This window comes from Rhinopithecus bieti, unplaced genomic scaffold (genome assembly GCF_001698545.2).
Source record: "Rhinopithecus bieti isolate Rb0 unplaced genomic scaffold, ASM169854v2 scaffold_13742, whole genome shotgun sequence".
Lineage (NCBI taxonomy): Eukaryota > Metazoa > Chordata > Mammalia > Primates > Cercopithecidae > Rhinopithecus > Rhinopithecus bieti.
In genome coordinates, this window is record NW_016807807.1 from 751,180 (window position 1) to 765,242 (window position 14,063).

Consider the following 14,063-nt stretch of genomic DNA (forward strand, 5'->3'; position numbering starts at 1 on the left):
TTTTTTTTTTTTTTTTTTTTTTTTTTTAAATCCTGTAGTCCAGAGAGGTTGAAATATCTGATAACTCAACAGGTTTGCGACATGGAAGAGACGAGAATCTATCTGGTCTCCTAGTATCCAATACAGTATTCTTTCCCTTACATATTCTTTTAAATATAAGATATTTTATTAAAATGGGCGATTATGACAAAGGCCTTAGGAGAGCTCGGTCCAGGGGAGCAATAGAGAAGAACTCAGAGAAAAAGACAGGCTCTGTTTTCCCAGACATTTTCCTTATATCCCTGGCCTGCTGTTTCCCCTGAGAGCACCCTGGAGCTCCAGCACTCCGTCACCTTCTTTTTCCCATTTTGCCTGTGACTTAGGAATGAACATGATGGTTAAGCTACCTTCATTAAGCAGCATGACCGCTTCCTGAGCTCCTGCTGCTGCATTTAGGCCCTGTCAGCTGTGAGGCCACTGGTGCTGAGTCAGAGGGAAAGGCTCAGAACAGCCTTGAGCAGCGAAGAATAAAGTGTGACTCATCTCGTCCTGCCCACCCCTCACACTGGACTATAAATACCCTCCCTGGGTCTGTGCGTTGTTATTCCAAAAGATGCGTTGAATACCCAGAACTAGGCTATTCATGGGCTGTTGCCCAGTTGAAGCTGTTGGGTCCTGAGGAAGATTACTATTTTGGCTACATTGTTTATCATTAAAACCAGCCCAGGAATGTGTAAACCCGCATGTGGAGAATAAGAAATTTCTTTTTGGTTAAATGATATTAGAGAAAAAAACCATCCAAGGCTGCTAACAAATAATCTTTACTTTCAATTATATCCAGCAATAAGTTGTTTTCCAGAAAAGGAAGCTTGGAAACTTACCCGGTTTGCCTTCCATGTGGGGCATGACTGATGTGCTTCAGTCTTTGTATAATAACAAATGCATCTTTGCCACTCTGTATCTTGGTTATTGCTTTTGTCTCATTATCAGAACAACTTCCTTCCCTGATTTCCACAGCCTCTATGTGTTCTTTTCTCTAGAAGACTAGCTGTGAAGACTTAGAGGTGGGTTCTGTGCACTCGCTTCCACTTGAAAATGTGATTTACTTTTATGGTAGAACTTTCTGGTACTTTGAATTAAATAGGACATTCTTCCCTTTGGCCACAGAGGCAAGTATAGAATGAGATCCTTGTTTCCTAACCACTTACCAGAACATGTATCTGAAGAAATGAGCACCAGTATTTCTGTCTCAACTACAGTTTTTTAATCACTTTTTTTTTTTTTTTTTTTTTTTTTTTTTTTTTTTTTTTTTTTTTTTTTTTTTTGAGACGGAGTCTCGCTCTGTCGCCCAGGCTGGAGTGCAGTGACCGGATCTCGGCTCACTGCAAGCTCTGCCTCCCGGGTTTACGCCATTCTTCTGCCTCAGCCTCCTAAGTAGCTGGGACTACAGGCGCCCGCCACCTCGCCCAGCTAGTTTTTTGTATTTTTTTAGTAGAGATGGGGTTTCACCGTGTTAGCCAGGATGGTCTCGATCTCCTGACCTTGTGATCCGCCCGTCTCGGCCTCCCGAAGTGCTGGGATTACAGGCTTCAGCCACTGCGCCTGGCCTTTTTTTCTTTTTCTTAAGACAGGGTCTCACCCTGTTACCCAAGCTGGAGTGCAGTGGCACCATCATGACTCATGGCAGCCTTGACTTCTGGGCTCAAGCAATCCTCCCACCTCAGCCTCCCTTGGAGCTGGGACTACAGGCGCACACTAGCACAGCCAGATAATTTCAAAAATTTTTTTGCAGAAACAGGGTCTTGCCATGTTGCCCAGGCTGGTCTCAAACTCCTGTACTCAAGTGATTGAACTCCGTTTCCCCGGGAAAATACCCTTTCAGCTTCACATTTGTTGGTGCTTCACATTTCTCTTAGTTTGGATTTCACAAATGTCCTTTTTTCCTATCACAAAATGCATTAACAGGAAAGATCTATATTTTATTTTATTTTATTTTATTTCTATTTTTTTTGAGACAGAGTTTCACTCTTGTTGCCTAGGCTGGAGTGCAAATGCTCAATCTTAGCTCACCGCAACCTCCATCTCGCAGGTTCAAGCAATTCTCCTGCCTCAGCCTCCCAAGTAGCTGGGATTACAGGCATGCGCCACCATGCCCAGCTAATTTTGTATTTTTAGTAGAAACAGGGTTTCTCCATGTTGGTCAGGCTGGTCTCAAACTCCCGACCTCAGGTGATCCGCTCGTCTCGTCCTCCCAAAATGCTGGGATTACAAGCGTGAGCCACTGCCCCTGGCCAGGAAAGACCCATTTATGATGAGTAATTTTGTAGCAAGATGTTTTACAGAGAGGTTTCTTCACTCATTTACTCTGATTATTCAGGAAGGCAGAAATTGAGAACAGAAGACACTTCCAACCAGCACATCTGTTTATCTGTGGATCCACTCACTTCAGGGCAGTTTATGACAAACCGGTATAAAGCACCAAATGAAGATTTGCAACTTTGCACTTGACTGGAAATGAGACTTGCAGCTGATTTTTCATCCTGAGCTTACTTGAAAGCAGCTCAGAATAATTCTGTTTTTTCCCCTAAAGGGAATATTTACAGAACTCCAAAACTTAAAACAGTTAAAAACAGAGCCATTCTTGGAGTTCATCTTCCCCTACACAGAGCGACCCATTTCCACAGGTGGTGGGACCCCAGGGTTCTTAAGGCATTTTGTTTATAAATACCACTAATTTGGACCTTTAATATTTCTAATAGGCTTATTGTATTCCTTGTTTAAATCAATTTTGGGATGTAATGTGTAATTACCTAGAAAGGCTATATTTATAGAAATGTAATTCTTTCCAATTTGTGATTCTTGATTTTTAAAAAATTTTATATCCTGGAGTTTTACTTTGGATAAACTTCTGGCCTTTCTTTCGGACCCAAAAGTTGGGTTATACTGTGTTTGATCATTTCTACACTCTGTAGAAAAGAGGCAGCTCGTTATAGCAGAACTTCTCCACCTGGAATTAACAGTAGTTGTGACACTGGAGAAGCATAGCCCAGAGTGCAGGAGATTTGCAGGATGAATGGTGGCAAGGAAATCTATTTCTAAGTCCTCCTATTCTGGTTTTAAAGGTCTCAATTTCTAGATCCTTTTCTCTTTGCCTGAAAACATTTATATTCACAATAGCACTTCTCTCACATTGCAAAAGAAGGAAATCTCAAATCTTACTATCATTAATTGCTCCAGGATACCCATCAAAAAGGATTAGTTAGGGAGTGCTGAAACCTGTAAGGTTAGTCTTTCCCTGCCTTATGTATTTTCTTGTTAAGGAGAAGCTTGGCTTTAGGAATTGTGTTGGATATCCTATATTCGGGTACAGATATGCACGTCCCTTAACCACAGGGAAATGTCTGAGAAAGGTGTCATTAGGCGAGTTCATTGTTGTGCAAAAATCAGAGAATGTATTTAACCTAAGTGTAATAGCCTACAACACATTTGTCTATATGGTATAGGCTATTCCTCTAGGCTACAAACTTGTACAGCATGTTACTATACAGAATACCGCAGGCAGTTGTAACACAATGGTGAGTATTTGTGTATCTAAAAGTATCCAAACTTAGAAAAAGTACAGTAAATATACCATATACCATGGTAGTATATATGGTTCATTGTTGACAGAAATGTTATCCAGCGCATGATTGTATATGCTGAGTTTAGAGATGTAGACAGTAGTTACAACAGCTAGCTTGCTTGCTTGCTTTTTTTCTTTCTTTCTCTTTCTTTCTTTCTTTCTTTCTTTCTTTCTTTCTTTCTTTCTTTCTTTCTTTCCTTTCTTTCCTTTCTTTCCTTTCTTTCCTTTCTTTCCTTTCTTTCTTTCTCCTTCCTTCCTTTCCTTTCCTTTCCTTGCTTTCCTTGCTTTCCTTGCTTTCTTTTCTTGCTTCTTTCTTTCCTTCCTTCCTTCCTTCCTCCCTCCTTCCCTCCCTCCCTTTTTCTGTCTGTCTGTCTGTCTTGAGTTTTGCTCTGTTGCCCAGGCTGGAGTGCAGTGGCGCCATCTCGGCTCACTGCAACCTCTGCTTCCTGGGTTCAAGCGATTCTCCTGCCTCAGCCTCCTCAGTAGCTTGAATTACAGATGCCTGCCACCACGCCTGGCTAATTTTTGTATTTTTAGTAGAGACAGGTTTCAACATGTTGGTCAGGCTGGTCTCAAACTCCTGATCTTGTGATCTGCCCATCTCAGCCTTCCAAAGTGCTGAGATTACAGGCGTGAGCCACTGCGCCCAGCCAACAGCTTTCCTTTTAGGGCTTAGCCTTTTTCACCCCCTGACTACATCCCCTGACTAATTTCAGAAGAATTCATCCTTTTTAAGAGAAAGCTCTGGTAGAGCAAAGCAAAGAGCATTGGTAAGAAATTGTGAATGAGGTGGATAGAAAACACAAACCATTTTTCCTCTGCTTGCACACCACAACAGTCACCACAGAAGTTCTTCTGTGACCAAATGTATGGGAATTTTTCCCCACACACAAAGCAAGCAGTCAGTTCTGCAGTGGACACCAGCTGGGCGTTCTCCAATTCAATTCCCACACTGTCTACCTGGAGATAGCCTCAGATCCCACAGATTGAGGGGTCAGCCACAGGACTGTCTTCTCCTTCTGATGCCACTTGAAAGCCCCAGATTGCTTTTCCTGTACTTCTGGCTGACATGCTCTGTAAATTGGGGATCCCACAGCCCCCTCTTCTGGTTCTGTTAATTTGCTAGAGCAACTCACAGAGCTCAGGGAAACACGTTTACTGGTTTATTATTAGTATTTTGTTTGTTTGTTTGTTTTGAGACAAGGCCAAGCTCTGTCGCCTAAACTGGAGTGCAGTGGAACAATCACAGTTCACTGCAGCCTCCATCTCGTGTACTCAAGCAGTCTTCCTGCCTCCGCCTTCCCAGTAGCTGGGACTATAGGCACATGCTACCATGCCTGGCTCTACCAGTTTATTATAAACAATATTACCAACCAGGCACGATGGAGCACACCTGTAATCCTAGCACTTTGACAGACTCAGGTGGGAGGATTGCTTGAAGCCAGGAGTTCAAGAGCAGCATGGGCAACATAGTGAGATCCTGTCTCTATAAAAAATAACAAAATTAACCAGGCATGATGACACACACAGTCCCAGCTACTTGGGAGGCTGAGGTGGGAAGATCATTTGAGCCCAGGAGTTGGAGGCTACAGTGAGCTATACTCATGCCACTGCACTCCAGCCTGAAAAACAGGGCAAGACCCTGTTTCTGAAAAAATAATAATAATAAATAAAAATAAATTTTAAAAAAGGATATTATAAAGGATACAGATGAAGAGATACATAGGGTGAGGTATATGGGGGAAGGTGGTCAGAGCCTCCGCACCTTCTCTGGCTGTACCACCCTCTGGGAAACTTCACTGTGTTCAGCTATCCAGAAGCTGTCTGCACCCTGTCCTTTTACATTTTTACGGAGGCTTCATTATGTAGGCATGATTAATTAAACACTTGGCCATTGGTGATCAACTTAACCTTCAGCTCCTCTCTGCCTTCCCTGAAGGCTGGAGGGTGGGGCTGAAAACCCCAACCATCTAATTCTGCCTTGGTCTTTCTGGTAACCCAGTCCCATCCTGAATCTACTTAAGGGCTGCCAGTCATGAGTCACCTCATTAACATATAAAAAGACATCACTTTTAAGATTCCAAGGATTTTTGGAGCCAAGAAACTGGGAGGAAGACCAAATATGTATTTCACAATGTCACAGTGAGGGCATGCCATGAGCTAGAACAAACAGACCAAAGCAGTATCGCTTTTTGACTCTTGGGAGGCCCTGAAAGGTTAAGCAACTTGCCCAAGGCCACACAATGGGTCTTTCAGTCAGATCTTGAACACAGGCAGTCTGGATCCGTGGTCAGTGTTCTTGACTCCTACCTGTCTTGTTAAAAGGTGTTTCCAAATTACAGCTAATCCTAATTTTATTTTATCTTAGCCAGGGATTATATTTTCAACCTTCCAAAAAAAAATACATATATATATATGTGTGTGTGTATGTGTATATATATACCTTCTAAAATATATATATATATATTAACAGCTGGGTTTTTTGTGTGTTTATGTAATATACATCTTTCTCTTTCATTTAATACAGAATAAAAGTTGATCATTTCTAACTAAATTAATGGAGTTATTTCTGAGTTTTTATACAGTTGTCTTATGGTGTCCACAGAGGATTGGTTCCAGGACACCCCCTCCACCCCACTCCCACCTCATCCTCAGAGTTTACCAAAATCTTCGAATGCTCAAGTCCCAGATAAAAATGGTGTACTTATTTGCATATAAACTATGCACATCCTCCTTATACTTTTCATTACCTCTAGATTACTTATAATAGCTAATGAAATGTAAATGCTATGTAAATAGTTGTTACACTGTGTTTTAAATTTGTCTTATTTTATTTTCTGTTGGTATTTTTTATTGTTTGGGGTTTTTCCCTCCACATATTTTTTTATCCTTGGTTGATTGAATCCAAGGATGCAGACTCAGCAGATACAGAAGCCTGTTTTGTGGTCGTTTTGGGTTTTTTTTGTTTCTAATTGACATAATCATCACACATATGAGGCACAGTATGATGTTTCAATACATGTATACATTGTGTAAAAATCAAATCAGGGTATTTAATATATCCATCACCTCGTACATTTATAATTTCTTTGTAGTGAAACATTCAAAATACCCCTTTTCTACCTATTTTGAAATAGCTATTTTGAAATATTTTGAAATGCAATATTACTAACCACAGTCACGCTACTGTGCAATAGAACAGTAGAACTTACTCATCCTAACTGTAACTTTGTACCCATTGACCATCTTCTCCCCATCCTCTCCACTCCATTCTCCCCAGGCTCCGGCAACCTCTATCTTACTATTTCTATGAAATCAGCCTCTTTAGATTCCACATGTGAGTGAGATCATGTAGTATTTGTCCTTCAGTGCTTATTTTACTTAATGTAACGTCCTCCAGGTTCATCCATGTCGCCACAGATGACAAGATCTCATTCTTTTGTATGACCAAAGAGTACTGTACCGTATTTTTTTAATCCATTCATCTCTTGATGGACAGTTAGGTTGCTTCCAAATCTTGGCTATTGTGAATAGTGCTGCAGTAAACATGAGAGTGCAGATATCTCTTCCACATATTGATTCTATTTCCTTTGGATACATTCCCAGTAGTGAGATTGCTGGATCATATGGTAGTTCCATTAATTACTGCTAAAAGCTAAACATCAGATTTTTATACACATAGATGGCATACATTCATCAGAAATATATCATGCTTCATAAATACTTGTACTTTTGACTTCACATTATAACGTAGTGTGGCAGAGTATGAGTAATAGCATATCAATTTATTCTCCTCTGTTAATAAACTTTAAAAACCAAATACATTAATCTGGGCAAGGTAGTGTGTGCCTGTAATCCCACTACTCAAGAGGCTGATGTGGAAGGATCACTTGAGCCCAAGAATTCAAGACAAGCCTGAACAACATAGCAAGACCTAGTCTAAAAACCAAAAGATACGTTAAATATATGACAGCTTATTAGTTTGAATTAAGTGAAAGCTGAACATAGTAGCTCACACCTGTAATCCCAGCACTTTGGGAGGCCAAGGCGGGCGGATCACTTGAGGTCAGGAGTTCAAGACCAGCCTGGCCAACATGGTGAAACCCTGTCTCTATTAAAATACAAAATTAGCTGGATGTGGTGGCGGGTGCCTCTAATCCCAGCTACTCAGGAAGCTGAGGCAGGAGAATCGCTTGAACCCAAGAGGCAGAGGTTACAGTGAGCCAAGATTATACCTCTGCACTCCAGCCTGGGCAACAGAGTGAGACTCTGGGGGAAAAAAAAAGTTATTTTTCTAGGAGAAAATCTGCTTTGATTGGTTCAATAGTAAGAACTGACTTTGCCAGTTAAGCTGTGGTAGATATGTTCACTCAATTGGATGAACCAAATCTATAGCCATAATTTGAGGAAATGGAGTTGACAAGTGATACCTTAAAAATGGGTATCATTAAAAATGGATTTTGATAATCAAACAGTGTATGACTTTTGACATATAACTTGTAAGGAGCTCAAAGACTCAAGGGGAGACATTACTATAACAAGTCTCACGACTTAGTAATGTGGAAAAGGCTTCTTAGCATTTGTATATTTTTTAAAAAAAGCAACCCCCAAGATAGAAAATAGACCTAGAATTAATATTGAACCTGAGTCTTCTAGTGGAAAGCCATATTGATGCATGAGATACATGAAATAATTGTAGGAGGAAAGGGCAGCCCGACTCATTTCACTATCACTAAGATATGCTTTTCAAGTAAACAGATAGTATTAAAAAATTAATATTTACGTCTTGTCCTGTACTAATCATTGTACTGATAATACAGAAGAAAATAAATGTTAACCTTTACAGCCTTATGGATTCAGAAAGCACATTTTAAAATTTCATGTTTTATGTATATATTTTATTGCAGAAAAGTATGGCAGGGTGATCAGTTAAAGACAAGTACAAAAAATATACTCGGATAAAATTGGAGGACATGAAATGGAAACAGTTCAAGAAATGAAAGATGTAAAAATCTCGGCTGTTAAAAGGATTTTTTTTAATGGATTTTGGTCATTTTAAAATGTGCTAGGGCTGAGCGTACTGGCTAACGCCTGTGGTCCCAGTGCTTTGAGAGGCTGAGGTAGGAGGATTGCTTTGTCCCGGGAGTCCAATAACCAGTCTAGGCAACATAGCAAGACTCCCATTTTTAAAAAAAATAAGTACAATGTGCTAGAATATTTGCCCTTTGTAAATATTTAAGGTTACAGTGAGAATTACAGATATCGACCTAAAAAATGTGGGAAGTGAGTTGTATGTATGTGCCTACTTTCTGGAGGGAGAAGTGATCCATAGCTTTCAACAGATTCATTAAAGGCAGGGTATTTGAGCCAGAAAACAATTCAGCACAGTCAGAGGCCGGGTCACCATCCCTGTAGGTGTACTAGTCACTCTAGCCTAAACTCATGCCATATGTCTTTTCTGTACCAACATGCAGATGTATGGATGGTGCAAAAGTGTATCTGCTTTTAAAATCCCGGTAGAGTTACAAACTCTTAGTGCGGAAACATCTTTCCTGTATATCTCCATCAAATAATTATATTTCTCCTGTGATTATTTCGTGTTTGTAAGTTGGTGGTACCCTCTCTTTCAGTTTGAAGGAAGAAAGTACTGTGAACATGACTTTCAGATGCTCTTTGCCCCTTGCTGTCATCAGTGTGGTAAGTTTTACTGCTAAACGTCAAGTAAAAGTAAGTTTCCNTGTATGTGCCTACTTTCTGGAGGGAGAAGTGATCCATAGCTTTCAACAGATTCATTAAAGGCAGGGTATTTGAGCCAGAAAACAATTCAGCACAGTCAGAGGCCGGGTCACCATCCCTGTAGGTGTACTAGTCACTCTAGCCTAAACTCATGCCATATGTCTTTTCTGTACCAACATGCAGATGTATGGATGGTGCAAAAGTGTATCTGCTTTTTAAAATCCCGGTAGAGTTACAAACTCTTAGTGCGGAAACATCTTTCCTGTATATCTCCATCAAATAATTATATTTCTCCTGTGATTATTTCGTGTTTGTAAGTTGGTGGTACCCTCTCTTTCAGTTTGAAGGAAGAAAGTACTGTGAACATGACTTTCAGATGCTCTTTGCCCCTTGCTGTCATCAGTGTGGTAAGTTTTACTGCTAAACGTCAAGTAAAAAGTAAGTTTCCGGCCGGGTGCGGTGGCTCACACCTGTAATCCTAGCACTTTGGGAGGCAGAGGGAGGAGGATCACCTGAGGTCAGGAGTTTGAGACCAGCCTGGCCAACATGGGGAAACCCCATCTCTACTAAAAATACAAACATTAGCTGGACGTGGTGGCAGGTGCCTGTAATCCCAGTTACTCAAGAGGCTGAGGCAGGAGAATCGCTTTAACCCAGATGGCAGAGGTTGCAGTGAGCCAAGACTGGGCCACTTCACTCCAGCCTGGGCAACAGAGCAAAACTCCATCTCGGGAAAAAAAAAAAATAATAAGCTTCCAAATTCCTTAAGTCATTTCACACTGGTGAAGTATCGATGCTAAAGATGGTTTTTGGTGCTCATTATGAATAACTGTTGGATACTTCAGCACTCCTCTTCCCTATTGTTAATATATAACAAGCTGGAGGAGTATCAAAACCTAGAGAGAACTGATTTTTAAGGACATTTGAAGTAGAGGTATTTTGGGATGAACTAGGACTCCTATCGGGTGGCGATTAGGATTGTTCTTTTCCTGTGTTAACACAACCTTTATCTACTTGCTTTTGGTTTTGCCAGGAAAGAGGCAGGGAAGACATCAGTGAGGTGCTTTCGATGCTTAGGGATGCTTCAGCGTTGCTTGCATGGCACATAAGCAATGGACTTGCTTGCATGTTGTCCACTTCACTGGTTGCTAATCCCTCTGCTAGGTTTCCAGAGATTGAAGGAACTGAGTAGAATGTTCTAAAGGTTTAATGAAAGAATAAATGAAGTGTGGGTTATAAGAAACTGTGCTGTAGATTTCAATTGTCTATGTTGACAATGACAGAAATAACCAAAAGGCATTCAGGACAGCCCAGTACCTCATTTGGAAAGGAAAACTAGATTCAGAGATGAGACAAAACAGCCCAAAAACGTGGCTACTGAATCAAAACAAAACTCAGACGAAATAAAAACTTTTTTTCTAATGTGCTTACTGTGGTAGACACATAAATAAAAAGTTCCTCTACTGGCCAGGTGTGGTGGCTCACACCTATAATCCTAGCACTTTGGGAGGCCAAGGTGGGAGGGTCACCTGAGGTCGGGAATTCGAGACCAGCCTGACCAACTTGGAGAAACCCCACCTCTACTGAAAATACAAAATTAGCCGGGCGTGGTGGTGCATGCCTGTAATCCCAGCTACTTGGAAGGCTGAGGCAGGAGAATCGCTTGAACCCAGGAAGTGGAGGTTGCAGTGAACCAAGATGGCGCCGTTACACTCCAGCCTGGACAACAAGGGCGAAGCTCTGTCTCAAAAAAAAATAGTTCCTTTGTTGAGAAAGGCTTAAATGGTTTTTTCCTCACTGTTTTTCCTTAATTGCTCTCTTAGTAAATAAAGTGCCATGCTTGTTACTTAGTAACATCCTTTGGGTGTTGCTTTCCCACAGGTGAATTCATCATTGGCCGAGTTATCAAAGCCATGAATAACAGCTGGCATCCAGAGTGCTTCCGCTGTGACCTCTGCCAGGAAGTTCTGGCGGATATCGGGTTTGTCAAGAATGCTGGGAGGTAGGTGGATTTTCATCCTTGTCAGATGCGGGTGGAAAATGTGACTGTGACAAGATCACGTGTATTCTCCACGTGGGATGTAAGGCAGTTCTGTAGGACACCGAACTGAGGGCATGGGAACTCAGACACTGCAGTGTGTTGACTGAGTGCTGCTGCTGGGAGTGGACCCTTGCATTGCTATGCATAGGGCATAACTGCTCCATGCATGGCTGAACTACCAACAGGGGATGTGCCTAGATGGAGTTTCATGAAAATCAGTCAGATATTAGGGTTGGAACACTATTTTCGTGTAGCTTGATTCTGCTGTTAAGCACAGGAGTGATTTTTTTAAGAAATGGTTTGTTTAATTTCTTTTCAGAGGTAAGGGAAGCATATTTCTTTTTAACCATTAGAAAGAACCTGAAATTTTAAATTTAAGTTTTGGCTCTGTTTAGACACCTGTGTCGCCCCTGTCATAATCGTGAGAAAGCGAGAGGCCTTGGGAAATATATCTGCCAGAAATGCCATGCTATCATCGACGAGCAGCCTCTGATATTCAAGAACGACCCCTACCATCCAGACCATTTCAACTGTGCCAACTGCGGGTACTGGAATTGTTTCTTTTTTATTACACAAGCAGTGGGAAGGAAAGACTACATTTATCTCTATTTCTGTTAATCTAGCAAACTAAATTGTTTTCTCCAATTTTAGTCTAGAAAATGTTAAACCTGTAGAAGAATTAAGAGAATGATATAATGAAACCTGTATACCCTTAATTTTGTTTCACCAGTTAACATTTTGCCACGCTTGTGTGTATACAGTACATTCTCGTTTCACCTACCTGTGTATGTGTGTGCGTGTGCATGTATACACATACCTCTAAAATTTCTCATGACTCTCAGTATACATCTCCTGAGAATAAGGGCATTTTCCTATGGAACCACAATACTATTTTTAATTTTTTTTTTTCTCTTGAGACAGGGTCTCGCTCTATTGCCCAGGCTGAAGTGCAGTGGGCAGTCATAGCTCACTGCAGCCACACCCTCCTGGGCTCAAGCAATCCTCCCACCTCAGCCTCCAGAATAGCTGGGACCACAGGCACACACCACCCTTTTTTAATTTTTTTGTAGAGATGGAGTCTTGCTATGTTGCCCAGGCTGGTCTCATACTCCTGGGCTCAAGCAATGCACCCATCTCGGCCTCCCAAAGTGCTGGGATTATAGGCATGAGCCACTGCACCTGGTCAGAATCACAATACTCTTATTGTGCCTAAGAAAATTAGCAATAGTTGGCCAGGCGCGGTGGCTCACGCCTGTAATCCCAGCACTTTGGGAGGCCGAGGCAGGTAGATCACGAGGTCAGGAGATCAAGACCATCCTGGCTAGCACAGTGAAACCCCATCTCTACTAAAAATACAAAAATTAGCTGGGCATGGTGGCAGACACCTGTAGTCCCAGCTACTCGGGAGGCTGAGGCAGGAGAATGGTGTGAACCCGGGAGGCGGAGCTTGCAGTGAGCCGAGATCGCACTGCTGCACTTCAGCCTGGATGACAGAGCAAGACTCCATCTCATAAAAAAAAGTGAAAAAAGAAAACAGTTTGGTCACATGAGTTCAGCCATCTCATCTTTTGTGATTGAATTATCAGTTTGCGCCTTATCTCATTTTCTTACCTATCCTTCCTCTTGGGGGATTCTCCTCTGTCCACTTTTCATTAGCATCTCTCCTAGAGAATTACATAAAAGGGGTGAAATTCAGACGAGTCTATTTGACTAATTGGGACTATCTCTGACCAAATGTTTATTGATGCAGGAGACTGAAAATAATATTTAATTTGAGTATTTGGAGAAAGAAAATTCTGGGAATTTTGTTGTTTATGAAAATAAATCTGTTAACCTATAACTCTTCAACAGCTTGTGACCATTTAAATAATTGTTAGTAAATGGAACTAGTCTCACAACTTCTCAGTTTGCTTGGAAAGGTCATGTCTTAGTCTATTTTATGCGCCTATAACAGAATACCACAAACTGGGTAATTTGTAACCGGCAGAAATGTATTTGGCTTATGGTTCTGGAGGCTGGAAAGTCCAAGATCAAGGGGCTGGCATCTGGTGAGGACCTTCTTCTGCATCATAACATAGCAGAGGGCATCACATGGCGGGGGAGAGAGGAGGGGGGAAGGAAGAGAAGGAAGGAGGCTGAATTCGTCCTCTTATAAGGAACCTACCCCCTCAATAACAGCATTAATCCATCCGTGAGGGCAGAGCCTTCGTGATCTAATCACCCCTTAGAGGTCTTACTTCCCAACACCTGCACTGGGGATCATGAACTTTGGAGGGCACAGTCACACCATAGCAGGTAGTATTACTGAGTCTACCCTCAGCACTGCGATTATTCCCTGTAGCTTTTAAATGAAGACAAATGGACTAAAATGTAATGTGATAATATAAGAAGGAAATGATGAATATGCCTGGTGTGTTGGTGTGTATCTGACCTAGTCTTGCATCTTATCCTTTTAAGATACAGATGTTTTGGTAGGAGTCTGAAACCTGTTCAGGCCTATTAATTCAGGTTATTCTGATCACCTCTAACGGGGGAAAAAGAAATTTGCAGGGATTGTCATAGTAATGTCTTTAAAAACCTGAAAAGTGGCCGGGTGCGGTGGCTCAAGCCTGTAATCCCAGCACTTTGGGAGGCCGAGACGGGCGGATCACGAGGTCAGGAGATCGAGACCATCCTGGCTAACAC

The 14,063-nt window shown here is 41.6% G+C and overlaps 1 protein-coding gene across 12 annotated transcripts in view; it reads left to right on the forward strand.

The window, feature by feature from the left end:
• The window catches only part of LIMS1 (LIM zinc finger domain containing 1), a 102,979-nt gene that overhangs the window by 76,732 nt on the left and 12,184 nt on the right, over positions 1–14,063 (forward strand). For 10 of the 12 annotated variants that reach the window (XM_017883805.1, XM_017883806.1, XM_017883802.1 and 7 more), the window contains exons 3-5: positions 9,232–9,298; positions 11,219–11,339; positions 11,774–11,923. In XM_017883805.1, coding sequence (XP_017739294.1) covers positions 9,232–9,298; positions 11,219–11,339; positions 11,774–11,923 — 338 coding nt within the window. Of the gene's footprint in view, positions 1–362; positions 936–9,231; positions 9,299–11,218; positions 11,340–11,773; positions 11,924–12,659; positions 12,664–14,063 lie in introns of those variants that run through there. The other 2 variants (XM_017883810.1, XM_017883808.1) reach the window with 2 other exon arrangements.